The sequence below is a fragment of the Erithacus rubecula genome, assembly GCF_903797595.1.
Source record: "Erithacus rubecula genome assembly, chromosome: 25".
Classification (NCBI taxonomy): domain Eukaryota; kingdom Metazoa; phylum Chordata; class Aves; order Passeriformes; family Muscicapidae; genus Erithacus; species Erithacus rubecula.
Window position 1 is genome coordinate 1,962,586 of NC_136677.1, and position 9,562 is coordinate 1,972,147.

At 59.3% G+C, this 9,562-nt stretch overlaps 1 protein-coding gene across 2 annotated transcripts; it reads right to left on the bottom strand.

Annotated features, from left to right (window-relative positions):
- Nucleotides 1-1,203: 1,203 nt before the first annotated feature.
- THY1 (Thy-1 cell surface antigen) lies at nucleotides 1,204-6,867 on the bottom strand. Of its 2 annotated transcripts, XR_013776846.1 has the most exons (5): nucleotides 6,539-6,808; nucleotides 4,142-4,223; nucleotides 3,698-4,033; nucleotides 2,635-3,145; nucleotides 1,204-2,265 (listed from the first exon to the last, which is right to left on the bottom strand). XR_013776846.1 is itself a non-coding variant. In XM_079326940.1 (4 exons), exons 2-4 carry the CDS (start codon nucleotides 4,176-4,178, stop codon nucleotides 3,033-3,035), a joined length of 486 nt encoding a protein of 161 aa, XP_079183066.1. In that variant the 5' UTR covers nucleotides 4,179-4,223; nucleotides 6,539-6,867; the 3' UTR covers nucleotides 1,204-3,032. The 2 variants fall into 2 exon arrangements, 1 of the variants encoding a protein (XP_079183066.1); XM_079326940.1 differs by having other exon boundaries at nucleotides 1,204-3,145; nucleotides 6,539-6,867.
- Between the last annotated feature and the right edge of the window lie 2,695 nt (nucleotides 6,868-9,562).

Genomic DNA, 9,562 nt, shown 5'->3' on the forward strand with positions numbered 1-9,562 from the left:
GAGAGGGTGCCCGGAGGGGAGGCTGCGGGGGCAGCGGGGGATCTGGGAATGGAGAGGGTACCCCTGAAGGTAAGGTGAGGAAAGGAGAGATTTGGGGAGTGAGGTCGAGGTACCGGAGGGAAAGGATATAGGGAGAGTTAAGGGAGGAGTACACACCCTGGTGTGTGGGGGGCAGGGAGGCACAAAAGAGGGGTGGTCATGGCTGCCAGCAAGGACTGGAGTAGAGCATCAGGGTGAGGGGAGGAACTGGGCTGGATTTTGCCCTCCTTGGGGTGAGCTGTAGGGAGAAGAGCCTCCTAAACCTTCAGCAGAGGTGGGCAGGGGGCAGCTGGCGTGGCGTGGATCCATGGGGACACCGCTCCATGGGGACACCGCTCCATGGGGACACCGCTCCATGGGGACGCCTGGCCCGCCCAGGGTACGGCACCTGCGTGCCCGTGACTCAGCCAGCACCTGCCCAGGGGTGTAATTAGGGTGGCATCTCGCTCCCTCCCTCCCTCCCCTGGCTCCAGCCCTTAAACAGGGAGGGACGCGTCGGGGCGTCACTCTGGGTCACCAATGGTGTTCGGGGGTGGTGGCAGGGTCGTGCTGGTGGCTCCCGGTGCCAGGCTGGCATATTAACGCTGGGCAGGGCAGGGAATGGCTCTTCAGAGGATATGGGAGCCCTTGGCAGCCCCTCCAGGAGCGTGGGGGCTCCAGCAGGACCCTGAGGTGACAGGCACAGGAGCTTTGGGACATGTCACACCCAGCCCCGCTCCATCCCTGGCAATTCCCTCCCCAGAGGATGGATGGGCCAGGACCAGACCTGGTCCCCTGCTTTGCCTCCCTGCCACCACCATGGCCAGTAGGTGGCTTTTGGGATGGAGCCGGGGGTTTAGGGACAGGGATGTGGACAAAAGGTCTGGGTGCAGGGGGGCACGCTCCAGATGGGCAGGAGGGGGTTGCCCTGCCCAGGAAAGTCGAGTCTTGCCCCTCTGCCTGTTTCTATCCCACAGGCTGGACGCACAGGGGAGCTGCCTGGGGGGCTGTACCCCTCAACAGGGTCCTGGAGGCACAGAGGGGCTGCCTGGGGGGCTGTACCCCTCAACAGGGTCCTGGAGGCACAGAGGGGCTGCCTGGGGGGCTGTACCCCTCAGCAGGGTCCTGGAGCCCAGCCCCACACAAACCCCTGTCCCCACCGCCGCACACACGGGCGCCCGTGGCTCCAACACACAACCTAGGTAGGGTTTTATTGTGCAGACAGAGGAACACTCCTGGATGATAAGGTTGTTTTTTTGTTGTTGTTGTTGCTTTTCATAGGGTTCTTTTTTTTTTTTCTTTTTTTTTTTTTTTTTTCCTTTTCCCTTAACAGAATTTCTCTGACGACAAGCTGTGGAAACAACTACAAATGTTCACAAAAAATGAGACTCGAGGCGTGTCGGCGCTCTGCCGCTGGGCTCTGCGCCCGCCCCGGCGCTCACCAGCACGCCCAGGGAGCTGGGCACAGCCAGGCCTCAGCTGGGCACGGCCTCAGCAGCACTAGACAGCAAGCAAGCAGGCAGGGATGGGCAGGACACGGGCACGGGGGTGGGAAGCAGCTCTGGAGAAGAGCAAGGAGTGGGGAGCAGCTGCTGTGTATTGCTCTCAGCCGTGGTGGCACAGCCTGGGGTTCACCCCATGCACCTGGATGCTCCTGCCTGCCTCTTCCTTTCCCTGTGCCCACCCCTGGAAGAGGCTCCTCGGGGTCCCGTGGGCAGCCCTGGGCTGGCAGATCTGAGCTGTGCTGGCCATCCCTGTCCCTGCTCTCGCCAACCCCTGGCACCATCCTGGCCTCACCGGGGTTGTGGGCTGCCCTTAGGTCCTTTGCTGCTCTTGGAGGGAGACAGGGAAATGCTGAAAAGGAGGAGGGAGAAAGGAGGGGCACACGGGCTCCCCCCAGGAGCACGGTGGGATTTGAGGAAGACTGCTCTGCCTGTCCATGAGGAAGGACTGTTCCCCTGGGGATGACAAGGCGCCGGTGCAGAGGAGTCCCTGCAGGGACCCTGGGGTCACACTCCCAGAGGAGAACCCCCTCCCACCAGCCAGTCTGGGTGCAGCTCTGAGGGCTCTGGGGAGGGCAGTGGGGCTGTGGCTAGCTCAGAGAGGCTCTGCTTGCCTCCACTGGTGCTGGCAGCAATTCTCTCGTCACAGCTAAGGGCTGGTCCCCGGGGAGAGTGAGTGATGTCTCTGGCTCGGGCAGCCCAAAGGTACCAGATGGTGGCTGGAGGAGCCTCACTTCCAGCTCAGCTGTAAGAAACAGATTAGGAAAAACTTGTTGCCAAAGCACATTTGCACTGAGCCCGTTCCCAGGGCCCCAGAAGAGCCCTAAGGAGGTGAGGGGGGGATTAATGGTGTCACCCAGAGCTGCTCCCCTCTATCCTCCCAGCCTGCCAGGCCCAGCAGCATGCCATGCCACCCCTGTTCACTGAGACAGGAATCATTTTGTGCCCTCTCCCAGCCGTGGCAGCTCAGGGTGAGAGGAGCAGAGTGAGGAATTAGCTGGATGGCAGGCAGGGCAGGTGGGGACACCAAGAGCCCTGTCACCTCCAGGGACCACGGGCACAGCACCCACCACGGGCACCCTCCACACACTCTCACATCACCCCTCTCTCTTACCTGCCGGTCCAGCTGTCTTTCCCCAGTTGAGAACAGGCAAACCCCAAGAGTTTAAGGGACGGGACAAGCGAGGCTGAGGCCTCCAGTGCTCCCAGCACAAGCAAACCAGCCAGCCTACGGAGCGGGGAGGCGCCACGGGAGAAGCAACGCTGCCTAGCAGAGCCCCCATGCTCGGAGCGGGGCGTGTGTGCGTGGGATGGCGGGGCTCGGCGCGGGCCGGTGGCTAGCGTTAGAGATACGGCTAAATAGAGATAACACAGAGAGGTTTCACGGCTTCCAGACGCTTCAGCTTCTCTTTCCGGGGGCTGCGAGGAAGGCGGGGTGCTGGGTGCTCGGTGTGTGCGTGCGTGTGTGTGCGAGCGCTCTGTGTGTGTGTGTGAGTGTGAGTGCTTTGCTTTTTACAGGGACACGAAGTCCACGGCTTGCAGGAGAGGCAGGGACAGCAGCAGCAGCAGGAGCCACGAGGTGTTCTGGATCAAGAGGCTGAAGCCGGCGCATTTCTCCAGTTTGTCTGTGAGGAGAAGGAATGAGGAATGGGGAGGGAGAGAAGAGAGGCAATGAAATCCCTCAGGAACTGGGTTCTAACGGTACTGGAACACAGCTTCTTGCCTTTGCTCTGTCACAGAAATGCAGCATGTCCCATCTTGGCCTGTTTCCCTCCCAATGTGTAGTAGCAAAGATTTTTTTTGGGGCCTCAGAAGCATTACCCTGCCTGTGCCTGACTGAGGTGACAAACGGGTGGGCACCAGGTCTCTGTGCCTGGAGGACTGCTCCTGATGGATGTAGGTGTGGAGGATCCCCACTGTGCTCTCTATGGCAGGATATCTAGGCAATGTGCCTGAGGTGGGGCCCAAGAGAGGCAGGCAAAGCAGTGTGAGATGGGGCAGAGTGAGCCCATCTGCGGGATGAAGCCCACCTGAAGGGTGTGTAATGCTTGGGACACATTTATGGAGCTCAGGGAGGATCTGGGGACATCACAGGGAGCTGTGGCGTTCTCTGCTGGCCCTGCCAAACCAAGGGGCAGGTGGGAAGGGCTGAGGCCAGGTGCCAGTGCCTGTCTCACCTTTGATAACAGTGATGTTCCTTATCTGGTTGCCGGTGTAGTCGTTGGTGGCCCTCAGCTCGCACATGTAGATGCCCTCATCGCTGGTGGTGAAGCTCTGCAGGTGGAGGCACACCAGGTTCTTGTGCATGGTGACGTTGGATCGGCTCCGGTAGATGTTCTCGGAGACGCTGATGGTGCTGTGGATGACGTGCTTCCTGTTGTCCTTGGTGATGCTGAACTCGTAGGTCAGGGGGTTGTCGGTTTTGTTCTCATAGCGACAGTCCACACGCAGGTTCTGGCCCAGCAGGCAGGCACTCAGGTCCTTGATCATCTGGCAGTGGGCAGCCTGGAGGACTGCGGGAGGCAGGAGGGGTTGGGCAGGGAACAGCAAGCTCTGGGTGCCCATGCAGCCTCCAGGCTGCTCTGGGCCAAGCAGGGAGCAGGGAGCAGGAGGGGAGGTACCTGTCAGGATGACAGCGATGCCCACGGTGGGGTTCATCTCGCTGCTGAGGTGCCCGGTGGGGGCTGTCTCTGAGAGGAGAACCTGGCCAGGAGGAGAGGAAGCAGTTAGCCAGGCCACTGCCCCGTGGATGTGGGCACTCAGGGTGCAGGCACTTGTTTTCTTGCACAAAAGATGCTCTAGGGTCTGCTCCTCCTCACCAGTGTCGGATTCACTGCACCCAGCTGGGGAATCAGGCACTGTGTGTCTGCCCAGCATCATCTTTGCACATCCCCATCCCACTCTTTGTTTTCCCTGTCCAGATGCCCCCAGCAGACATTTAATGAGCGTGGCCAGACCCACAGCAAGGCCTGCACATCCTGCCTCCTCCCCCTTTGCCCCATGGCGAGCCAAGGTTTGGACAGGTGACACCAGGCTGCACCCCAGTGCCTGCACACCTTGACCATGAGCTCTGTGGCTCACAGCGAGGGGGCTGCCAGGTGAGGGATCCTCTTTTGGGGCCAGTGGGTGCCCGCCTTGCCAGTCCTGCCGCGGCTCCAGCGGGTGAGCTCAGCAAGGATGAGTCATTGCGATGCAGTGAGGGAAAGGGGCCAAGAGCAGCGAGGGAAAGGGACACAGCAGCTGGACAGGGAGCCAAGACCGCCAAAGGATGGCACAAAGCCTCCAGGAGCTGAGCTCAGCCTGCCTGGCCACGGGCTGGAAGGGGTTTGGGTGGCAGCATCCTCGCTCTGGGTCCCTGCCCGGTGCCTGCCTCTCTCCAGGCTGTGTGTGTGGGTAAGGGGCCCGTGATGTGCCATCCAAACACCAGGGCTGCCGATTCCAGCTGGCCCAATGCAGCCACAAGGAATCAATTATGGATTTGCAGCCTGGCCAAGCAGCCGCGTGGGGAATCCAGCCGCAGACATGCGGAATGGAGGGACAGGGTGGGGGAGCAGCGCGGGAGCTGCCGGGCTGAAGGACACACCAAGCACCCTGCGGGCAGCCCTCCAGGCTGGCCATGTGGGGCCAGGTCCGAGAGGGGGAGCTGATGAACCAGCCCTTCATGGCTCCAGGCTGGCAGAGGGGAGAGCAGACCCTCGGTTTGCTCCCTCTGAGCCTAGCAAAGCATCCAGGGAAGAGCTAGGAATTGCCTGTACCACAGCCAACTGCATTTTTTTATTTCGCAATTTTTGGGTTTTTCATATAACCTTCTAAGAGGAAATACCAAAGCCATTTGCTCACCCTGAAGCTCTGAAAAATCTCTTTATCCAGAACCTTAAACCTTGGCCAGGAAGAAAAATTCTCTTCTGTTTGATCTTGACAACCAATAGGTTGCCAATGGGCTAACTGCTTGAATTTCTGGAAACTGTTCCCCCATCCGTTGTTTTGTCATTTCCCAGCCCCAACCTGCTCCTTTTTGAGTGTCCTGGGGCACTATCTAGGTCAAAGTCTGGCTTTCCTCCAGAAAATCAGTGCAAGAAGCCCCCAGAGAGGGGGGTCTTCCTCCCATCACTCAGATTTTCTAGGCTCTGAGTGGACAGCCCTCGGATCCCTCTTCTCCTGACAGCAGTGCTGGGAGCAGAGCAAGCCATGTAACTCCTGCATGATCCCAAGGGTTTGGCGTAGGGACGGGGCTCAGGGGGACGGTGGCATTCGAGGGGCTCCAGTCCTTACAGGACAAAGTTCCCAGGGTGTCCCCAGCTGCTCGGGGGTCACACCACGGCGGTTCCAGCCCCTGTGCCCACCAGCGTGACAAACGAGCTGCGGGGATGGGGACGGGGACGGGGCTGGGGATGGGGACGGGGATGGGGATCGGGATGGGGATGGGATGGGGATGCAGACGGGGATGGGGATAGGGATACGGATGGGGACGGGGATGGGGGCGCGCAGAGCCAGCCTGGTGGGCTGAGGGACACGCAGAGCCGCAGGAGCCTGGCCGCCAGCAAAGGGGCTGCACGGGATGGCGGTGCGCAGGGAAGAGCCATCGGGCGACCCTCGAGAGAGGCAGGAGGGCTCTCGGTGGGCGAGCCCCCCCTCCCCTGCAGCAGCGCGGAGCGGGAGCGCGGCTGCGGTGCGGGCGTGCGCGCGCCCACCGGGAATGCCGCAGTCCCGAGCCCGGCATGGGGGGCACCGGCATCGCGGCGAGAAGCTGAGCCCGCTCCCCCCCGCCTGGTCCGGCCGAGCACCCCCCGGGGCGAGGGGCGAGAAGCTCCCGGTGCCACCGCTGCTGCCGGCGGCTGCGGACCCTCCCTGCATCCCGCGCTGTGCCCCGAGGGGATGTGCGGGATGTGCGGGATGGATGTGCGGGATGGATGAGCGGGATGGATGAGCGGGATGGATGCGCGGGATGATGCACGGGATGATGTGCGGGATGATGTGCGGGACGATGTGCGGGGCGCTGCGGGGCGCTCGGTGCCTACCTGCGGGCGCTGTCCGGTGCTGCCCGCTGCCTGCGGGGCTGCCGGCGCTGTCCGGGGCTGCCCGGCGGGCTGTGGGCGAGGCGCTCCCGCAGTCTGGGCAGGGCTGGGCGGGCGGACCCAGCGAATGGGGACCGGGAGGCGTCACTGAGGCTCGGCCCCCGGCCCTGCGGCGGGGGGCGGTGCGGGGGGGCCCTGCCTCTGCGGGACTCGGACGCCCCCGCCCCGCACAAGGGGCGCGCAGGAATGCGGAAGGTGCCGTTCGCCCCCCTTATGTTCCCCAGGCTGGGCGACACATCCCCATTGCCATGGGAACATCACTTTGCGGAAAGAGCTGCCAGCCCTCATCCTCCCCGGCAGCGTGGGAGGTGTTTTGCTGGGAAAGGAGGATGGTTGGGAAGGGGAAAAGGAGCTTGGCGAGGGTTTTGCTGAGGAGGGGGCAGGTATGATCCTCTGCCACCAAACGAGTTCAGCTCAGGTGCTCGGAGAGGCCACTGTGGCACGGGTCTCCTCCATGTGGGAAATCATTGTGGGAATGGCAGGACACAGCTGAATCAAATAATCACACAATAATTTAATTTAGGAAAGACTATTAAGAGCTTTAACTCAGCACTGCACTAATCCATGGCTCCCCAAGTTTCACATCTACAGGCTCTGTCTGTGATGCCACTGGACACAGACCTGCAGTTTTAGGCCCAGGTCTGGTGACAATGAGGACACACCAAGGTTTTGCTCCCCACAGGCTCCCTCCAGCACCTTTGGGGAGAAGCAGAGCTGCTTCTACATAGGCAAAATGGCTTTGGGTCCAGAAAGCAGCCTGGGACAAGACCTCTTCCCTGCTCTCTGGCAAGGTCATAACAGCAGGGGAGGGCAGCACTGGGGAGCTGTTGTCCCTGGGAATTTGGACCCAGAGGTATCCCAGGCAGGCACGGAGACTCACAGGATGGCCTGCTCTGCTCAGTCCCTGGCTGGGCTCTGCTAAAAGGGCTGACACTGGGAAAGTTGATATAAATGTCGTGTTCTTCTCCAGCAGAACTCGATCCCAGGTGACACTGGAGTGCTGAGGTTTTGCAAGCTGGCTGTGCAGGGGGGGTTTGCTAATTCTACAGAAGCTTGGCTCTGGCTGCTCTCTCACTGCATGGGCTGCAGGTTGTGCTGGCCCAAACAGGGACAGACCCCCTAGCTGGCCTGGGGGTCTGTGCTGCCCTGGGAGTGCTCAGCAGGGTCCCAAAATGCTGCCACGAAAGGGACAAAGGCCTGACCCTTGTGGCAGCAGGGCATTGAAGGCACTGTGACAGCACAGTGACACACCACACTGCTGGCTCAGGATGGCTATAGATGGGAGGAGAGGCATGGCAAAACAGCAGGGAAAGATAGTGAGACTGGGAGCAGATGGATGCAAGGCAGAGAGACAGACATGAGGCATGCTGCAATGTTGTCGGTGGGGGGAGGAATTGCAAGCACAAGGTCTTCCTCCAAACACAGCTGTGATGTGGGGCAGCACCTGCAACCACACACACGGGTCCTTCTCACGTTTAGCCTCACACCTCCACAAGCTGTGTCTCCTCCACATCCCCACCCTCAAGCCCAGCTATCACACAGAGAACCAGGGAACTCAAGCTCCAATGACTGGCTTTAAAGGCATGCAGCAGCCCAAGCCCCACTGTGAGAGATTTGGGCTTGCTCTCAGTCTTTGGCTGCAGTACTGAGGAGGCAGGCATGAGTGTGCAGTTTCTGGGCAGTGCTGGCAGCCACTGTCCTGCCTAGGTATCTGCAGGAGGCTCCTTGCAGAGGCTTTTCCTCTGGACAGTCCTTTTGCTGCAGATTGCAGCCTGACTGCTATCCACAAACCAGAGAAAAGCACCCAAGTCACACCTAATGCAGAGGCCTCTGGATAGCAGCCAGAGAAAAGGGGTGGGGAGGAGAAAACTTAATAGTGACAGAGCAATGGAGAAGGGGCAGGCCATGTTTGCAGTGGCAGGTGTCAGTCAGGGAGACAGACAGCAAGAGGGACAAGGCTGCAGCCAAACAGGCACAGTGCAGCACAGCAGTGCAGGAGCCAGGGATGCAGCAGGACAGAGTGACCAGCCAGCAGAGGCACAGCACACACAGCTCCCCTGAGAGCTCAGAGCAGCCAAACTGCCCCTGGATCCTCTCTGCAGAGAAAGCCAGGGCATGTGGGGGAATTCTCTGCTCTGGGGGGAAATTCACTGCTCCCAACAGCTCGGTAGCTGCAAGATGCAGGCTGGGAGCAGAGGCTCTGAGGGACACCATCACTCGGGTGTCTGGTGATGCTGCAGCAATTAAAACCTGGCCTTGCGCAAGGACATCCTGCTGCAGGAGACGCCCTTCTAGGAGAAAGATGTTCCTTTCCAAGAAGAACATCTCTGCCCTGCCCTCAGCCTATCCCAAATACAGGAATTGGAGAGTGTCTCCCTTTCCCTCCTGCTCATGAATCACAGCACAGCAGCACTAAACAATGCCCACACAGCAACCATTCGCTCCTATACTGCCAGTTGCTGGGGAGTGTGAAAAATGTATGTGTGATTCGTGCTATCAGACAATAATAAAAACAAAGCCATGTGAATATTGTGTGATGACTGGAATAGGTGCTTAGGATGATTACAAAGATCAATTTTAAGAAAGTCAAAATAAGGCACAGGACAAAAGAGATCGTTAAAATGCTTGCTTGAAGAAATGCTTGCTTACGAGAATTTGTGGTTTACTTGTGATTTTGTCTGCTTGTATAAAAATAAGGAACTTGTGGTTATAAGTTGCTTGCATAAGAACGAAAATAAGCAAATTGTGAAAACCATATTGAGGAAATAACTATAGTTACATAAATAGCTGATAACTATGAATGCAGAAAGAAAAGGTCAGCACCAAGACACTGAGGAAGATGACAAGCCTTCATCCAGAAGACCACCAAAAGAGGGCAAACACCCCCTAGCAAGAGCCAACGCCTGCGCAGAAGGCAGCCATCGATGTGGAATCAAGGAATTGAAAGAAGGAGGGGGATAATGGGAA